A 19,545-nucleotide genomic window follows, 5' to 3' on the forward strand; every position below is an offset into this window, starting at 1 on the left:
TTTCCATCCCACTAGTGCAGTAATTTATGTCACTTTAATATGCTGGCAATTGCTTTTTGCACAAATACATCTGGGCAAATCATTAAGTGATCAGAAAGTGGGAGAGTATGAATATTCATTTGTATCTTTGGGATTTTCCAATGCTTCCTCGTCTGTTTCAGTGCTACTCAGTGCAAGCTTTGTTTCTTGGTTGCTGTTGTCTTCATCTTGGTGTAATTCTTGGTCAAGTTGCAGTGATCTTAATTTCTTAAATGATTTTGGTCCTGTTGTGGTGTCTTTGACTTTACGCTTGGTTACTGGTTTTGTTTCAGCTTCAGTGAAGTCCCCTTCCTCTACCATGAGAGTCAATTTGTCCATGATGTTAATGTTATGGTCAATCTTACAACAGTTCTTAGAGATCCTTCCTTCGAAGGAAACAATACATGTCTGAAGTCCAGAATTGGGGAAAAATGTTTTCAGTGCCTGACAAAGCAAAACATTCTCCTTTGGTTCTTCTAGGTGATCTTTGTTCCCTCCTGAAAAACAATGGTTACAGACCCTCTTGTGTACTTCCACCAATACTGCTCTGGGTTCCTCAAGTTCACAAGTGTTCTTTTTCCAACAGTGAAATAACTTTGCTGTCTTACCAGTGCTACCATGGGACATAACTTACCTGAAGAGATCTTGTGTTGCTTTTTTCTATTGATTTCTTCTTTTAAGTGGCTCACCTCTGTTAGGAGTTTCTCTACAGATCGTTCACTGACTTCTACATCAGAGCATATTTTCTGGAAAGAAAAATATCACTTGAGATCAGCTGCATTAACAGAAGTAGAATTTAGTTTTAGCAAAACCTGTAAAGGTACTGACTTTCTGATATTGGTAATAATATTAGAAAGCTGAAGTAATGAGGTTGGTTTTTGGAGATGAGAACTTCAGCCTTGTATTGAGTGAGGTTCAATGTCTTTTACTTGTCCTCACCTGCCCAAAAGAGCTAGAGATGATAATTTCCAGAAATAATCCTCTTTAAAGAATTTCTCAGTATGCTTGGATTGATCTTTAAAGTTTAAAGATAAACTTGTATTTGCAACTGTTATGTAGAGCAAAGAACTTTCTGATGTTGCACTGTACCTCCAACTTGCTGCAGGATTCTAAATGCTTTGCTTGACTGTTTGGTACTGCTGAAAATATCTATGCTGTGGGTATACTCAACTGACCTTCAGCTCCTCCTGCAAGGTGGCATACATCTCATTTATCTTGTGAACCTCTTGTAAGGATCCATCTTCATAAAAGAATTCTGACCTGTGGGAAAAATTAAATGGTATAACTGAAAACTGATTCCGGTGGATAGTGATGCTCATTTGAAAGGAACTTCATTAAATAAAGAAGCATTCTAAGTTTTCACTGCTTTGTTTTAGGCTTTGTTTTAGGATTAGCTATTCTTAAGTCAGATCTTCTAAAGCTTATTTTATGTAACTTCAAGAGACCCTTTTACTGAAGATGGTACTGACTACTGGCTGATGCATAAAATTGTAAGGGGGGAAAAATGACCTGGACCTTTAGTTTGAAGTAAGAAATCTAGTATGAATTGCTCTTGTTAGGCTAATGTTCTGGACTATTTTTTAATTCTAGCAATAGTATTGTGTATCTCTTGTCACCAAGACTTAAGTTTTGTTTCCAGCTGTGATTACCTTATGTAGGCTGGTGCAGTGCTAGGTGCCTATTTTGACTGTTCTCACTGCCAATACATGGGTGAACTAATTCTGAAGTGCTTTGTGAAGGGCAGAAAAACTATAGGAGCAAGTCAAGAAGTGAGCAGAGTGTAGCTGTACCACTACTTTGAGTACTTAAAAAAAAGTCTTAATTTGAAGAAAGCAGCTATGCTAACCTTACTGGAAAGCTTTGTGTACCAGTATGTAAGGTTTATATTGTACCTGTGTTGTCTTACTGCTCTCACAAAGCGAGAAGATGCGCAGGAACCAGAAACTGTTCTGTAACCTTGCTGTTCTGCCATACCCAAGTTGGTAACGACTAGAGGAACTTTCTGAAAGAGACTTGAAGAGCATAAGTGTGAGAAAGTGCCGCATTAACATTTAAGCTTCAGTATTTCAATGTCCCCTCTCACTGGGCACCACAACCAGAGGTGCACAGTATAATTCTTGCTGGATATCACACACAGGTGACTAGACTTTGAGCAATAGTTCTGTATATGGTTTAAAACTTCTTTTGTATGTCAGGCATGCTCTAATGCAGTTATTTCCTTGTTAAACCCAGCCACTTAGCAGCTTGTCTCAGTAGCTTCATGAAGCCTACTAAAAGCTGTAATTAAAATGAGTCCTAATAGTAACTCAATTACACCCATAAAAATAAAAAGCGAGTCAAATCAGGTTATTTAACAGCTTTGTTAAAACTAGAAAACAAACTGATTACCCTTCTTGTGGCCGGTGTAAGGCATGTTCTAGCCTATAAGTTGAACAGCTTTCTGTCATCACACTAGAAGTTAAGAGAAGGAATACAAGGCCTTGGTTTGATAGGTGTGACTGCAAGTTCTTATGTAGAAGTCTTTCCCGGAATGTCATGACCTGGTCTGTATTGCGTCTGAATTTGTACCATCCTATTACACTCTGCAAACAGAACAAAGTTTATCAGTACTGCCCTTAAATTACAATGTCAGTATATTCCATAATGGAGCAAAGTGGGAAGTTCAGTACAAAGGCATTGATCTAAATGGTTCTGTGTATGTATTTAAGCAAATACTTAACTGTAAATGCCTGGAATGCCTAAGACTATGTTCTACTATGACAACATCTCTTGTTCTGGAATCCACTGCAACAGTTTTCTGAGGCTATACTCAACCTGGAAGTTTGCAAAGGTAATTTAGCTACTTAGCCACTTGCTGCTCTTCAGTTTATAGTTTCCCCTTGAAAAATGCTCTTCTGCAGAGAAGACAGTAGGTGAACTTGCTTCTGCTTAACTAAGGGAGTGAACTGAAAATTGACCTAAATTGGTCTCAATCTAGGAGTCAGCATAATTGATTTTGGATGTTGAAAAAGTTCACTTAGGAAAAACAAAAGAATGAAGTTAGAATCAATAGATTCATGGAATTGCTCATGTTGGAAAAGATCTTAAAGATCATCAAGTTCAACCACAAACTAGCCATACTACCCTAATTTTAACAACCCTCTGCTAAATCATGTCCCTGAGTACCATACCCAAACAGTTTTTAAACACCTTCAGAGACGGTGACTCAACCACCTCCCTGGGGAGCCTATTCCACTGTTGTGGCAAACCTTAGTCAAAGATGACCTAAATTAATACTATTCTTTAAGGGAGCTGTCTTGACAAGCAGTATATTGGAGTAGATGGAGACCAAAAAAAAAAAAAAAAATAGAATCAAACAGAACAACCCCCAAAAGCTGGGATAGTCCTTTGGCACGTATTAGATTTGAAAATACCTTCTTACAGCCTGACAGTATTTTCCTCAGGGCTGGTTCATTCAGTTCTCCTGCAGAATTATAAAAGCTAGAAGAAAATTATGACAATTAGGACTTTTGTTGTAAAGTGCCTCTCTGGCAATGTTTGTATTTATTAATTTGCAGAAAGATTGCAGAGGGAAATCATGCTGTGATTTTCCTGTCATCAGAATGTAAATCTGCATGGCTGTGTTCCTATTTACAACAGAACTTGATAAATCAGTCTGTGAAATGACTCCTGATTGACAACTATCAGGTGTTTTTTCTGCCCCACTCAGGACCCTGTGTTTCTATTTTCTGATTGGGTGAAGGGTCAAGATATGCTATTTTAGAAAAGCAATGGTGTTGTTTTTTACAGCAGACTGACATCATGCTTGTAGTTTAGTTCCACAGCTCACTAGGGTGTGGTGTACCACATCTCTACATAAAGAGATGCAAGCACAAGCAATATGCATAGAATTAATATAGGAATAACAAGACTTTTAGTATCTGTAATTCTACAGAGATGACATCATATCTATTGTATCCTGGTGATTTTCTCAGACATATATTACAAGTTAAACCTAATTTTGACTCAACAAATGTTAAATATTAACTTTTTCTGCATCTTAAAATTTTCTTACCTGAACAGCTGGTAGCATGGAATATGCTTTTGTATATCTGAAATGAGAAAGCAATGTTACTTGGTCTGTCAGCTCAAGATGTACATTTTTCTGTGTGTTGTCATGGCAATTGTTATAAGGAAGAGGAAGAACTTTAATGCTACAGCTTTGTATTAAACTACTGTCTACTTGAAGGAAATCTTTAAGAAAGTCTAACCCAGATTTCTTTCCAAGTGTAAAGAGGAACTACTTCTATAAGTTATGTATTTTTGATACATTTTTGTCAAGTGGAAAATCAAATTTGTCACTTAGTTTTTCCCTCCCTTGAGTACAGAATTAGAAAACAATACAGTATCACAGAATGGTAACTTTAGTTATGTTGCAGCAGCATCTGCTTTGCTAGGCAGGGAAATAAAGCTGGAGAACAGGCTGTGTGAGAAGCATGGGGTAACTTTCTACCACTGAAAAGAGGATAAGGGATAGCATTCAGAATCCTCTTCTTTACCCATTGTCTCCACAACTTTTGTTGTTACAAGTTTTCTGAAATGAAGCAAATAAAGTGATCAAAGCAACCAAAAAGAACCCCACAAAGTTTAGAGCAACTAATGATGGCCAAGAATTTGGGTAGTGTGATCAATGGCACCACAATTTCCTCAGACTTCAGGTTCAGTAGTGAGATTCAGTGGAGGAAAGTTAAACCGAGGTAAAAATGAAAAATGAGATGTGACTTCTCTGTTGTCAGTAAGGTTGGAAAGAAGGCATGTTTGTTTTTTTGTTTTTTTTTTTTGTATTGACTGTGTTCTGAAGGAATGAAGTTAAATTTATGTATGCATATATTCTTCCTTAGGGCTACTAGAATATATGTATCTGCTCCCACTGCAGTGTAGATTTTACAGAAAAATGCTGCCATCTGCTCAGTGAAGTACATGATTTGCAACATCCACAGTATTTTATAAGTTTCAAGTTCTGTATTAAGTATGAATGCATTGAAGTTCACATGACTGTAGGCACTAAAGTTCACTTTCTGCCAGGCAACTGCACTTCAGGCAAAGTAGCAGTGCTCAAGGAGCTAGGAACTTGTGTTTGTTAAAATTTATCCTTTTCAGATTAAGATTACCAATTTTTTAGCAATTAAATGTTGTAAAATAAGCTGCATGTGCCCAGCTGGATGTGAATGGGCAGCCCAGGACCTAGCAGTTGTGTGCAGTCACAGCTGTCCTGGCAGCAAGCTTGCTATGAGAAATGAGGATGCACTGACCGATTGTATAAACCACTTCCACATCGTCCATCTGTGAGTCGGTGATGCTGTTCTTGGCCTCACCTTTCACATCTCCAAGGAGAAAGCCTTCCTTTTTCGGGAGAGAACAAAAGGTCACGTTAACTGACATCTAACAGGAGTTCGGTCTTAACTGTAAGTAAACACCTTGGGGGGTGAAAAGTGCACAGATCAACAGAGCGGGTTCTCTTTCATTTTTAAATGTATGCAAACACTTGGAGCAGAAAGTTGGGCTGCGTTCTCAGGCGTTTATGAGAAAGGGCGCCGCGTGCGGCTGTCCGTGTGCTGCCTCTTCCGCGCCCGCAACTTCTCTCGGCCCCCGGCAGAAGCGCTATGGCTGCCGCGGCACCGCACCGCCTCTTGCCGCTTCCTCCTAGCTTTAGATAGGAAATAAACAGCAACTTTCCGGCGTCCTTAGTGGCGAAAGCAGCCGAAATAGCTGCGGGAACCCTGCCGAACGGCCCCGCGTTGGGGCACGGCCGTCAGCAGTTCGCGCATCGCCGTCAGCGGGGCTCCCAGCCGGCAGGGACGCGCCGCCCGCCGCTCTGCCCGTCGCGGCAGCGGCAGCCCCGGGCGCGGGCAGGCCGGCGGCTGCGGGCTGCGACATGGCAGCCGAGCGCTGCCCGCGTGCGTGCATAGCGGCCGCCCCGCCCCGCCCGGCCGCTTCACGCCGCCCGCCCTCGTCCCGCCCGCGGCACGCACCGTGTCCGAGTCAGTGCTGAGGTGCTGGAAGGCGAGGGCGCCGAAGACGAAGCCCGAGAGCAGAGCTGACGTGCTCTCGCCCTCCATGCCCCCGACAATGGCGGGCCGCGCCGCGGCGGCGGGAGCCCCCAGCGGTCGCCGGCGGCAGGGCAGGGCTCGGCGCGACCCGTCCGTCCTGTGCCGTGCCTTGCTTTACCTGCGGCCTGTGGTCCGTCGGCGTGAGCCTCTGTGAGATCCGTGCCGACCTTGGCGCGTTTCTACAGCCCGTCCCTTCGCCTGGATGAGGGACGCCTGTTCCTTGCAGGGGAGTTGGACTAGATGGCCTTTAAGGGTCCCTTCCAACTCAAATGATTCTACGGTTCTATGAAATCAAGTAATTCCCAAGTGTGAATACCTCCCTTAAAGGAGAAACAATACGATTATTGAGCACGGCAGTTTAGCAGGTGGGTCCTGGGAGCAAACCGAGATGTCCTGGCTGGACTGGACTTTAAGTTAAAGCATCAAAACAGCAGTGAAACAGAACTGCTTGGGTCACCCTGCTGGGAGTTTGGGTGGAGCAGACTGTATTTCTGACTGAAGAGTAGGAAGCTTGTGTCAATCCACCTCAAAATGTGTCCTGGCACAGAGCTGGCAGAGCTGGCATCTGCAGAAGGGAAACAGGGTATGCTGCTGTGAATGTGTCTGGAGACATGGTGGGAATCTTCTGAGCTAGTAACCTCAGAAATTCTGGGAAGGAGACAGTGAATAACAGAGCAGCTATATGACACAAGCACATTGCACCATTCCTCATGGTATGAATGGAGTCTCTGCAGTTTCTGTTTTGACTTGTTTTAATAGTCATATTCCCTTTAATATTTGCAGTAATGTTATCTTTTCCACCACATTCTCAGCAGATGTTCCTGATCAGAATGCAGCTGTAAAAACCTCCTGAAGAAGGGAGAGGTGGAAGTTACAGTGTTCTTAGAAATGAGGTAGGAATCTGTTTTAAAGGCCACTGGGGTTTCTTCATTTCAGGAAAGGAAATGCTTAATTTTGTCTTTCATCAGGACTACATGTAAGCTTATTATTTGCTTTTTGTATAAGTAAAAAATGAGTTTTTGCATAATATTTATGCACCTGTAGTCTCTCAAGGGGTGTTTCCATTGACTTGGGGGTGTCACGTGTATTTTTATATATTCTTATCTTTTATTAGAAATGAATGTTTTCAGTGCATTTTCTTTTCCTTTTAAACCTGTCAGCAAAACTTAGAAGAATGGCTATTTCTGTAATACTTATTTTTAAATAAAGTTAAGTATATTTAAATGCATGCAAATGGTACTAATACTCAGAAGAGGAGAATTGTTGTACTTCTTACCTATTCTCCCAGTGAAGAGAAGAACTGGCTAAGTGGTTTTTTGGTTTTTTTTTTTTTTTTTTTCCCTACCTCAACAAGCTTATAAATGAACAGGGGATGACAAATTCTTCAGGTGATGCAAAATGACTGCAAAGACAAATGGGAAATAGCTATCAGGCATTTCTTGCAATCCTGGCTACAGGGCATTAGATGAATGTGTAATAAATACTATGCAGCTGAAGAGATGTATTGGAGCAAACAGTGACATGGATTATGTTGCCTTGGTAAAAGGCAGCAAGAGTATAAGGAGCTTACATAGCTGTTTGTGGAGAAAATGGTGAAAATGAACATGAATTCTGGCATCTTTCAGAAATTGCCCCCAAATTCCCTGTACTGTGATTGCAGCCACTTCTATACCAGAGCAGTGGGGGTACTTTATGCATTTAATCAGTGTGAGAAATGCTGGGCATTGACAAATTATTCTTCAGTATTCATTGCATCCAAAGAAAGGCAGGATCTGGAGCACAAGTCCTACAAGGAGCGGATGAGGGAGCTAGGATTGTTCAGTTTGGAGGAGAGGAGGCTCCAGGGAGACCTCATTGCTCTCTGTAACTCCCTGAAAGATGGTTGTAATGAGGTGGGATTTGGCCTCTTTTCCCAGGTAACAGTGATAGAATGAGGGGTAATTGTTTTAAGTTGCACCAGGAGAAAATATTTGGAAAGAGCAGTGAAGCATTGGCACAGGCTGCCCAGGGAGGTGGTGGAGTCAGCATTCCCTGGAGGTGTTCAACATCTATGGAGATGTGGCACTGGGGGTCATGGTTACTGGGCATGGTGGGGCGGTTGGGTGTGTGTTTGGACTAGGTGACCTGAGAGGTCTTTCCCAGCCTTAATGATTCCATGATTCTTTGATTAATGGTATGCAAATCATATACAAGATATGTATTGACAAATGTGCATTATTGAAAGCCATGCGATGCCTAATCGTCTGATCTGTACACTGTTGAGTTAAACAAATGTAGGCAGATCTCTAGTGGACTCCCAGATTTTGTGATATAAAGATGTATCCTGATATGGTGATTAAGGTTTTGTAATGACTGAATTTATCTTCTGAGGAAACCATAATGCTAGTGTGGTCAGAGCTAAACATGTTACAATCATCCTAATGAGTAATACACTGCTTAAACATACTTCTTCAATGTCATAATTCAACTGCTGACAGGCAGAGATAACCTATAAGTAGCACAACTCCTCTGTGGTCAGATGCAGACACAGACCTATTTTGTGACACAGATGAGATCTCTGCTGACCTAAAGAACAGCAGAGATAGGTCAGTTAGAGTATGGATGCAGAGGTGTGGATATTTGCATTTCGTTGCATGAGAACAGTGTGATTTCCATATATGAATATTCAGACTGAAATTGCTCACTATAGAAGGGGTGATCTTTAAAGTAATTCTGGTGACATGGAGCTCTCTCACAAGTGAAGTACAAACCTCAGTGTTTATAAAAAGCAGACCCAAGGTACCAGAGATTATTTCACTCCTGTTTAGCAACCAGGTGAGAAGTCTGCACAATGTGAGGTTGAAACATCAGTAAAGTTTAATCAAAAACCAAGAGGGCCTTTCTTCATTATTATTATTTTAATATTACTGTTATTGTTAAAACTGGTAATAGTGCTATGTTTGCTTCTCCACACCATGGAAAAATGAATGGGTCATAGTTCCAGTTCCCTAAGACAACTAAAAAGCATTACCTAATAGTAACAAATGAGTAGAATGACCTCAAGAACTGAGAGCCAAGAGTGGGCAGTTGACACTGTTACGGCAGAATAACCATTTCTCACACAACACAAATGTGTCCCAGCTTTATTGGGCGGCCAAAAGTCATCTGTCTGGATTAAAAGCAGCTAATAAGCATGTGAGTCATGTCAGAATAAGCTGATACTAGCAAGAAGAAGGTTCACAAAAATTGCTTTCTGTCATAAGTAACCTCTCAGACTGTTAAGTCACAATGGAGTTATTTGTTCTATGGCCACAAAAAGGATATGTTTACCTGTGCAGTTGGACAAAAAGTTGGAATTTTCTGTTGCTACAGCAAATGTGACATGCTGGATGAAGAGCAATAGACTGTCAACATCCCAGCTCCCTCCACCTCCCTGTACTTTTTTTGTTCCCCCTCTCTACTCAGTAGTACTTCTTAGCAGGCATAACTTTGCTACATGTTCTGCTTTTTTGGGGATTACCTGTAGAAGCTGTCATGGCAGCCCCGAGGAAGCCTCAGAGGTTTTGGGCTGAATGGTTTGCCAGGAAAATTACAGCTAACAGAGGGCTGAAGTCCTGTCACTCAGCAGTGTGGATGGGCGAGCCTGGGGAGGGGTTTGGGTGCTCTGTCTTTTTAGAAGGTGAAAGGGAAGAACTACGCTGTCTGTTCGCATTATTATTCTGATTTGTGGGAATATGACTTGATAAAGGTTAGGGAGGAAGTGCAGATGATAATTTCTCACAGGATGGAAAACAAATCTCCCTTACTCAGGAGAGGAAAATTCTACTTCCTCTGTGCAGGGTAAGGAAATCTGTCTCCTTTTAAGAAAGGATCCCTCTTACCTATACCTAGGCTTATTGCCAATTAAGGCTGTTGCTACACCTCACTGTTATGTCCTGACGGGCTATTGATATTTAATTTGGCCCACCTTTCCTGACTCAAGTCAGGTCCCAGAAACTACCTCCACCCTCCCGCCCACAGGTTTTAGCACCCAGCTGGCATGCATGCCAGTCACCTGAGCTGAAGCTGAAGGCAGCTCTCAGATGTGCTGCATTGTGCCTCAGGATCAGCATCTTATCATCTACAACCCCCTGCCTTGTGCAGCCATATGCTAGCAGGGCAGGCAGCTATAGGAAGAGGCCAGAAATGAGAATGTAGGGGGTGGCAGCTAAAGAGGGATGAGCAAACAGAACTGTTTTTCTAATAAATAAATACTGTTTCTAGAGAAGCCTAGAAGAACCTGTAACTTGGTGAGATGGGTTGGGAATGGTGGGTAATGGTGCACGGCACAGGACTGGTTGCATGGTAGAGTCAGGGGCTTGTAGTTGCCACTGAGAAAAAGGGTGATGGGAAAGCAGAAACCATAAAAATATAACTGTTTTTTTTCCAGAAGATGTAATATACTCAGAAATAGATTATCAGAGGCAGATACATAATGAGGGGAAGACGATAAAAATTAGATTATGGAAGAAGGTGCAGTGGTGTTATGAGGACCTGAAGTCTGATATCCAGCAGCAAATCTGAGGACACAAGAGATTACTTGACTCATATGGCACGTGAAGGATGTGATGGTATTGTGAGCTTGTAACAAGAAGCCTGTTTGTTGGTCCCTGGGTGTATGGCACGAACTGGAGGACTTAGTGTTGGGCAGCGCACTCTGATTCTTGTATTTCTATTCATGACTGGAGCATATGGGTCACGTTTTCTAGAGCGCTTCTGCTTTAATTCCTGAAGAATCCGGTGTGTGTGGAGTGAGGCTGCTCCACCACGCAAACCAGACCATGGTTTGTGGGGATGGGAAGTTTCAAATGTACAGCCCCTGCAGTTATGCAAGCTTGTAAATGTGACCACCTGCAAAGGAAAGATCCTTCATGGATCCACATGTAACTGCTTTGGAAGTCCCAGAGCAGTCATTCCACCAATGTCAATTGATTTATTCTGTGGTAAGGTTTTAAGTGGTGTCAGTGGGCTCTCCATAACTTCTACGAATACAGTTACTTCTGTTCTTCCTCTGATGCATATAGAAGGACAGGCTAGGGGCTGGAATTAGGGGCTGTACTGAATCTTTCCTAAAATACTATACTAATTATTGCTGTTTCATAGGATAGAAGGTGAAACCTCCCTATCTAATGTGTTTGGATTCATAGAATCGCAGAATGGCCAGGGTTGGAAGGTACCTCAAGGATCATGTATCACCAACCCCCCGCCACATGCAGGGCCACCAACCTCCCCATTTAATACTAGACCAGGCTGCCCAGGGCCTCATCCAATCTGGCATTGAACACCTCCAGGGATGGAAGATCCACAGCCTCTCTGGGCAGCCTGTTCCAGTACCTCACCACTGCAAAGATGTGTGACTTGTTTCGTCACCACAGTGCATTTTGTAACCCTGTGATACAATTTGGCTAATTTCTTGTAGAACAAGAGGGAGCAGGTTTTATTTGCTTCTGATGTTGATTCTTGCCTGCTGCAATTTGCATCTACATCTCAGAGGTATTAAAACAAACAAACAACAAGTAGCTGACTTAAACCTAAAGCTTCAGTTTGGTTCTTGTGGTGAAATACTGAAACGAGGCAGTCATTTCAATGTGAGGTAGAAAGTCTGACCAAGGAAGATGGTAATTTGACTAGACTTCATTTGGAGAAGTTCTTTCTCTGCATTGTGTTTTTGTTTTTTTTAGAAAAGAACATTTTAGATTATTTGAAAACCACACCTACTTGATTTTGTATTATAATTTATTGGCAGGACACCTTGGGTAAACTATTTGACATATTGACAAGTCCTCATTTGACAGCACCTTATTACCAGACACATATTCTTCTACCCTGTGTTATATCTGGTGAGTAATTGCTTATCAATTATATGGAAGTGGGTGGAGCTAGGGCGGGAGAAGGGGTAAAAATTTTGCTATCATTGAGAGCATCTTTGGTGGCACGTTTAGAGTGCAGCAGCTCTCTCCTAGGAATAGCTTTGGCTTTTAGGATGTGTAATTTTTGTTTGTCTCTTGAAGCTTGCCTGATTCTCAGCAGATGAGCAAATATTCTAAGAAAGTTATCAGGTTGATGTTTTAAAGGAGCAAGCATGGAAGAAAATAGACAGGGCTACAGCCTTGTGGAGGGCAAAACTTTGTTAATCTGGCTGACTTCGTTTGTAGTGCTAGTTCTGTTGCCTTCGATGTTTAGAGTGTCACTGGGGATTTCTCATGTCTATGTGAAAATTGTAATAAAAACATTGGAGGTAAGTTGAGAATTACATTAAAAGGTATGTGTTTTCTACAGGACATTTTTAATTTTGAAAATACCTGTTCATTTGAATTAGATGCCATTAAAGCCACCAGGGATGTTTCCATTAATTCTGAGACTTTTGGATATAGGGTGTTGGGTTTTTGGGGGGACAGGTGTGGTTTGTTTCTTTGATTGTCTTTTGGTGGGATTTGTTCCCCACTTTTGACTTATGTGATGGTTCCTTTGAATGATAGCTTTAATGACATTCAGTTAAGTGTTGGGTTATAGTGCAGTATCAGGTTGAGGTTTTCTCATGCTAAAGTAGAGATTCCACGATATTTTGCTAATAGTTCAAGCTGGTTACAATACTTCATGCTATATTTTGGGGAAATCAAATATAATTAAAATTTAATTGATTATGAGAAGTTGTAAATGGCAAAAAAAAAAAAAAGTATTTGACAAGTACGTAAGTTTAATGGATTTGGTTTGGTTGTTTCAGTTACATTACAGGAATTAGTACTGTTCTAGGTAAGAGTACAGACTGCACTTGTTTCAATCCCATTTATAATTCTGTGTGATCCAGCAGTCACAACTTCTGCTCTGCAAGAAATGCAGAGCTACCCTCTGGAAGTGCACTTCTCCAGAAGTGAGCAAGTCATGGCTAAGGTCCTGATTCTGCTGATAATTGTGAAAGTTTCTTTTGGGTTTTAATAAGCCAGGATTTCATGTTGTTTTTCAGATCTGATCTTTTTATGCTCACTAATGGCCAAAAGCAGGTGCTGTCAGTTCATCGTATTAAACACGTCATGTGGCAATGTGATATAATTAATACTGCATCTCTCCTGCCCTGCCAATTCTCTATAGTTTCTGTCTTATTAGAATTCCTCTGTTTCTTTTTTTTTTAGTAGTGATTAAGAAGTTTTTGGCAGGGACTGTCTTCAGCTGTTTAAGCATCATTTAATGTAGTGGAAATGGCTGCAACCTGTAGATGTTACCAGTTGTTTTCAAATATTGATATCAGTGGGATATGACCAACTACCATGGCACTATGTAATATTGCTTTTATGTGTGATATTTTATCAGCCAGTGGTATGGTGATGAAACTCTTACTGATACCTGAGTAAGAGGCTTGTAAGAGCCTCGAGTTCTTTTGTCAGCTTTACTGCTGCAGTTGACAGATATTTAAATATTTGTTGTGGAGTTGTTGTTGTTGTTATTTTTTATTTTTATTTTTTGCTCCCTACCTCCCTCCTTTCTCTATGCTTTTCCCAGTTTCAAAGGAAATTTGACCCATTGTGGACCTGCTTTCTGTAGGAAGACTTTCTCTTTGGAATGTACATTAATATATATATATATTTTTTTAGTTGTATGAAGTTTATGAGCATGCTAATCTTGTCTTCAAAATGTATAGGATTGTTTTATCAGAAAAAAAAGTAGTAAGTCAATAGCTCTGTGATCTGATCTCTCTAATGTATAGTTTCCCAATTCTGCAGCAGCTAATGACAGCACAACAAGAAGTACTGCAGTTCAGGCTGATTCTATGTAGACATTTTTTGGTTTTGTCATTCAGTTGAAAGTTGATCCCTGGCTGTCTTGAAAGCAAAAAAATTTTTAATCTGTCCTTATATTCTGATTAATTTTAGCTGTTTTTAGGCTGAGATATTATGCAAAAAGCTTTTCATGCCACAAGAGTAGGGAAGATGCATCTTGGTGGGAAATGGGAGAGAGGATGGAGGGTAATTTAGGTGCCCTTTACTTGTGCTACAACTCACTTTGCCCTCAGGAAGTGTGAGCAGTATTGGGAAATGCTGGGCTAAGGCCTATGCTTACACTTTCTGGGCTTCTTCTGAAAGTCCTGGGAATAGTACCAAGTAGCACTATGGAAACTGCTACTTGGCATGCAATAAGCTTTAAGGCAGACTTGCACACAGTTCAAGACATGAGCAACTTGGCACTGATAACCTAGTGAAATGTCAACCTGTTTCTGGCTGTGACAATGTTTGTTTGAGCTCTTGCTAACAAGGTGATGCAGAAGGACTATTCTCTGTTGTTGTTGCTAGCTTGAGTGGGGAAATAGGATGCCTTGTCCAGTAGGTACTCCAAAAGTCCTTAGAGTTGTGTACCAGCATGATAGCAACAGTATTCCAGCAATATCTGCTCTTTAGGCAGTTTATAACAACTGATTGATACAGAATTACAAGATTACAAGAAATGCGGCCTTGGATGCTGACTGGATTATCTGTTGTTATGCATTTCATTTAGTCTGTTATGTAGTCTTGCAAAATAAATAGAAAATTTAGAAGAGCAGTCTATATTTGCTTTGTACAACTTTAAATGAATGCACAAATATGTAAGAAAAAAAGAAAAAGAAAAATGTAGTTTACTTTCCTCCAAGTTTTCTGAACTTGGGGAAAATAAAAGAGTAGATGTGAAAATTGGGTTTTAAGTCCAAATACTATTTTTTTTCCAGTGTTGAATTTGCAAAGAAAGGATATCTATAGCCCTTACTGAATTTGCTTGGAGGTCAGGTTTGCAAAATTTGTTCATAAGCAATGGTTAACATTGGCATTTGATGAAGTGCCTCTTTCTGATTTCCATTTTTACTGAAGTGTTTTAGTAATTAGAACAGTTACTGATATAAATGAGCAAGGTGGAATTTATGTACAGAAATACTTGAATTTGTCCTTTGCTTCTTTTCCAGCAAGGAATCTAGATATTTGTTTGTTTGAAACAGAGCAAATCTTCTTCCTTTTCAAAAACAAGAAGAGGAAAAATGAGGCTAGATAGGATAGCTTAATGAAAAAACATAAGTGCTTGATCATAGATGGTGATTTTAGCTGGCGCTAAAACCCATTGGCCTTGTGGTTATTACCTCAGAAAACTTTACATGGAGTAATTTCACCAAGGGAAACGCTGTGCCTTTGTCACTCATGAGAACAAAGTTAAGAAGAGCATTGAAAAACCCGGTCTGGTCTGCGATTAGTAGAAGCTTTTGAGAGGTCATAGGGAAAGACAGATAGTAAAACATGGAAATGGAAGGATAAAGGGATAAAAATGAATTATGACACCATACAGAAAAAAAAGAATACTGAACAACACACTGACCTCTACTTAAAATGAAAAAGGAGAAGAGAAACCGAAGAAATGAGATTAAAAAAGTTAGTGTTTGGTATCATGTCGCTTATAATGTCACGTACTGTGAAGAGAGTAATTAATATAATACAGTATTATGGATGCTCATTTTGTTCAGAAGGTAATTATAGGGCACCTGGCATGGGCTGTTGGAGCTGAGGAGTCGAATCTTCAGTAGTTCAGGTGGGATCACCTGAGGGATGTTTGGACTTTTTGTGTCCTCATCACTTGAGAAGTGGGTGGGAGGAAAGCACGGTATCTGAGTTGTCATTCACTCAGCAAACTTAGGAATGAAGTTAGTCCATTCAGCTCTTCAATTCTGTGTTAGTTACAACATCTGTGGTTTTGTAAGCTATTTAGAACAGCCTCTCATTACAGTTTTGCAACAAAGACCAGACAGACAGTTCTGTCTCAATACTGTACAAAACAAAGGCAATCAAAAAGCCTTATTTCATATTTCAGAAACAAATTAAGCATACAGATGTCACAGAATGCTGGAGAAGACGGTAACTAAGCTGCTGTATCAGTCCAAAAGAGGGACCTAGTCCTGGCTTTAGCAGGAGACAGCTTATGTGCTTGATGAAAAGCCTAAGAGCCGCGTGAACGTACAGCTGTATTGCTAACAATACTCTCCCTGCTACCCACTGCTTCAGCCTCTTGTGCTGATTCATAAGTTAGGAGAGGTGACTTTGTGTTGTGTATCCCATGATGATTTTTGCCTGTGCCTTGATGTTCCTTGAACCCATTTCAGTTGATCTCTAGCAATATGTTCTTGACAATGAACTCTACAACTTAGCTGACAGTTCTATGCAGAGGTGTTACCTTTCTGCTGCTTATATCCATTGCCCAGTGCTTTCATAGGATGCTTCCCAGTTGTTGTATTAGAAGATAAAACATGTAATTGTATCTTATGTGCCTGCTCTGCACCAGCTGAAATTTTGTAGATGCTGTTTTCCAGGCTAATGTGGAACCATTCCTCTATAGAGAGCACTTTCTCATCTGCTTTGTCCTCTGCCTTTGTTGCCTTAGTTGCCTCCTTAATTACAGAGCATTGGTTTTGTCCCACTTTTTCTCTCTACTATGAGGCAGGATATTGTGCTTTACGATATCAATTTCTTCAGTGTCTGGTTGGTTTTGACTTATCTTGCTCACTGAATTAGTTAATATATTTTTGTGAGTCACTTGGTGATTGTACCCTTTTTCTACTTGGGAATCAGAAGGTAGACTTCTTGAGGTATTCAGAAGACAGTAAGGGTGAACTGATTTCTGGAGGTGCTTGCCAACTGGCAGGCTGTTCATGTAGGTGCATGACGGGCGAGATAAGGGTGACAGACAAAATATGAGAGAGAAGAAAGTAAGAGAAGGGTCTTTATTTGCTGAACTTTGGTGATTTTTTTTTTTTTTTTCCATCTTTTTTCTTGTCATCCCTCATACCTTTGGATACTGGGGAAGGGATGAGGACGAGCAGCAGAATGTGTCTACCTTGATTTTTTTTTTCTTTTTTTCTTTTTTTTTTTTCCCAGAATGCTCTTTTTCACATGGAGTGTCTTCTTTCTCTTCTCAGTGTGTGGGCTGTAGTTTTTTGATATCTCCTAGATTCCCACTCCTGAATGACTCACCATGTGTTATCACAGCTTGAGACAGTTGATGTACCAGTTCCGCTTTCTTAGGGAGTAAGGGATTCTGGAACAGCTATTGCATTTTAAATTTACACTGTATTTTAATTTCCTAGCATAGATAAGGCAAAGGTCTGTATTTTGTTGCTTTTTCTCTACCTCCCTCCTTCCACCCCCTGCCGGTCTTATGTAAGATGGATTTAATGGAGTTTAATGTATCACATCGCTGTGTCTTTTTATCTTTGTTGTTTTCCTTTGGGTGTTTTTGTTCCCTCCTCCCCCCCAAGATGCAGGTAGCAAAAGTCAACCAAAGCCAACTACAACATCTTGATTCTGCCATGATAAACCGTCTCTGTCTTGTCATCGAGTTTAACTTCAGTGGCTAAGAAAGGAGCTGTTAGGAACCATGCAAAACTTAAGCATAGCAAAAATCTAGTCGGTCAATGGCACATGCAGATTTATAGGTCTGCAATGCAATGAAAACCCTTCATGGTCAATCTATGTGTTGCTTAAATGGTTATGCATGTCAGTAAGATGAGAAACAAGCTGTTCGCTAAGAGCTCGCTAAGAACTGTTTGCTAAGAGCTGGAATAGAAGCATGGACTCTTGTCCATCATAGGTGGAAGCGTTAATGTCAGGTGAGGACATTTGCTGAGTGGATCACTGATTCCTTAAAAGGCAATCAGAGCCTATGAACAGGAACCTGAAGTTCTTTATTAAGACACATACACTGATACAAACTGAGGAAGATCTAGTACTGAGGTCTACTGTTTATATGCCCATACATGTATCATGAAAACATTTAGTACCAACATAAAACTTTAGAAGTAGGCGTATTGGTATGGTTGATCTTGAGTTTAGTCTGCACAAGTAGAAGAAATTTTGCTTTTTTTCAGGAAGACTAGGAAGGATGAAAGTTCATTACCCACAGCTACTACTTTGGAAACGCTGTGAATGTGAAATAGTCCCTCCCTTGTATTCTGTTAAGACAAATTTCATGAATGCTGTAAGACTGATGTCATTTCTTTTATTCTTAAAAATCCATTTTTAAGTCTTTTTTTTCCCAGAATGTTTTTTTTTCAGTAATATTAATTTGCATCATTCTGTTGCCTGAAGCTGACTGGGTAAGATAGAATTTGGGACTCTTGGTCCTCAGAGTCTCATAGATAGCTCAGTAATATGGTTAAAGAAAAATAAAAACTCCTGAAAATGACTTTGAGCCAAATAATCCTTCATTATAATGACTACAAGTAATCAATGTAACTAACAAAATAGGAGGTGTTCAAGGCAGCCTTCAGAATTTGAAAACTGCAAATCTGAGTCCTGGCTTCAATAAAGGAGGCTCAGACAATTCATGTAAAGATGTTACACAGTACCTGGAAATGACAAAATGAAAACCATCACCATCTACTTTTCTTGTTTTGAGAACAGTGGGCCACCCTGCAGATTGAGAAGGGGATAAAAATGCAGAAGGTGCTGGCGCTTGAAAATTTAATCGCCAACGGTAAGATCTCCGAACAACAGTGACACAGCACTGTTCATCTGGTATAAAGGCAGCTACTGTGATATCTTACCTAGGAAAGAGTGAACAGATAAATAAATTTAATCTCATGCTAAGTAGGAAAACTAGGATGGTAAATAAAGAGTTAATGAGCAAATAGTGGCTGATGTTGTAAACCAACAAATGAGGCCTTATGTGTGTAATAAGAAAGATATCTGAACGATTGAGCCTTCTGAATAAAAGGCATTAAAGGAAACCAGTTTGGGTAAAGAAAGGAACTGCTGATAACCAGGAGGGAAGCTGTCTCTTTTTTTATGTCTGTTTTGTATTTCTGACTCCAGCAGTCCTCTCTATTTACAAGATTAGGAGTGACTGATGTCCAGTTGCTGTGAACATTGGTCATTTTCTGTTTTCTCTTGCTTTTTGTATCTCCTAGCATACAAAAGCCTGAGTCTCAGGTAAAGCAGCTATGCTACCCTGTGGATCACAGACACATCTTGCACTTACTCTAGATATAGGGAAAGAATTAGAGTAAATTTTTTTCACATCTGTTTTTCCTTTCTCCTTTCCCACAAAGGAACTGGCTAGTGCCATCCTTAGTCATTAGTCACATGGACTGGTTCATTAACTAATGACCTTCAAGTCTGGTGATTTCCTGGACGCTGTAAGTTTGACCAAAGTACAGCTAAGGAAGTTTTCTGATTCTGATCAGTTAATAGTATGCTGATTAAACATCTCAAAATGAGCCTTATTTAAAAATTAAAAAAAAAAAGAACAACCCCCCCCCCGAATATTAGCTGATATGGTTCAGTGAAATTCTAGTCATTGTAACCAGCCAGAATCTGGTCTCTGAGTGACCTCAGCAAACATTGGTATGGTCACAGGTGTGGTTGTCCTGTGAGGCATTAATTTTACAGATATGAAATATGAATTATTTTTTATTCTT

General features: G+C 40.4%; 2 protein-coding genes across 7 annotated transcripts in view; one reads left to right on the forward strand and one right to left on the reverse strand.

Moving 5' to 3' along the window:
- ABRAXAS1 (abraxas 1, BRCA1 A complex subunit) lies at positions 1-6,144 on the reverse strand. Of its 3 annotated transcripts, none has more exons than XM_042871590.1 (9): positions 6,030-6,144; positions 5,310-5,400; positions 4,073-4,109; positions 3,432-3,498; positions 2,407-2,600; positions 1,911-2,030; positions 1,194-1,278; positions 653-764; positions 1-515 (listed from the first exon to the last, which is right to left on the reverse strand). In XM_042871590.1, exons 1-9 carry the CDS (start codon positions 6,114-6,116, stop codon positions 91-93), a joined length of 1,218 nt encoding a protein of 405 aa, XP_042727524.1. In that variant the 5' UTR covers positions 6,117-6,144; the 3' UTR covers positions 1-90. The 3 variants fall into 3 exon arrangements, with proteins under 3 accessions (XP_042727524.1, XP_042727525.1, XP_042727526.1); XM_042871591.1 differs by having other exon boundaries at positions 5,310-5,396; positions 6,030-6,117; XM_042871592.1 differs by lacking the exons at positions 5,310-5,400; positions 6,030-6,144 and having other exon boundaries at positions 3,440-3,498; positions 4,073-4,090.
- The window catches only part of LOC122180133 (glycerol-3-phosphate acyltransferase 3-like), a 23,913-nt gene continuing 9,596 nt past the window's right edge, over positions 5,229-19,545 (forward strand). The window contains exons 1-4 of one of the 4 annotated variants that reach the window (XM_042871596.1): positions 5,229-5,462; positions 6,920-7,000; positions 11,872-11,965; positions 18,530-18,602. In XM_042871596.1, the coding sequence (XP_042727530.1) occupies positions 18,563-18,602 (40 nt within the window). In that variant the 5' untranslated portion in view covers positions 5,229-5,462; positions 6,920-7,000; positions 11,872-11,965; positions 18,530-18,562. Of the gene's footprint in view, positions 5,463-6,242; positions 6,473-6,919; positions 7,001-11,871; positions 11,966-18,529; positions 18,603-19,545 lie in introns of those variants that run through there. The other 3 variants (XM_042871593.1, XM_042871594.1, XM_042871595.1) reach the window with 3 other exon arrangements.

The sequence above is a fragment of the Lagopus leucura genome, unplaced genomic scaffold, assembly GCF_019238085.1.
Source record: "Lagopus leucura isolate 7727_CA_CO unplaced genomic scaffold, USGS_WTPT01 Super-Scaffold_100004, whole genome shotgun sequence".
Classification (NCBI taxonomy): domain Eukaryota; kingdom Metazoa; phylum Chordata; class Aves; order Galliformes; family Phasianidae; genus Lagopus; species Lagopus leucura.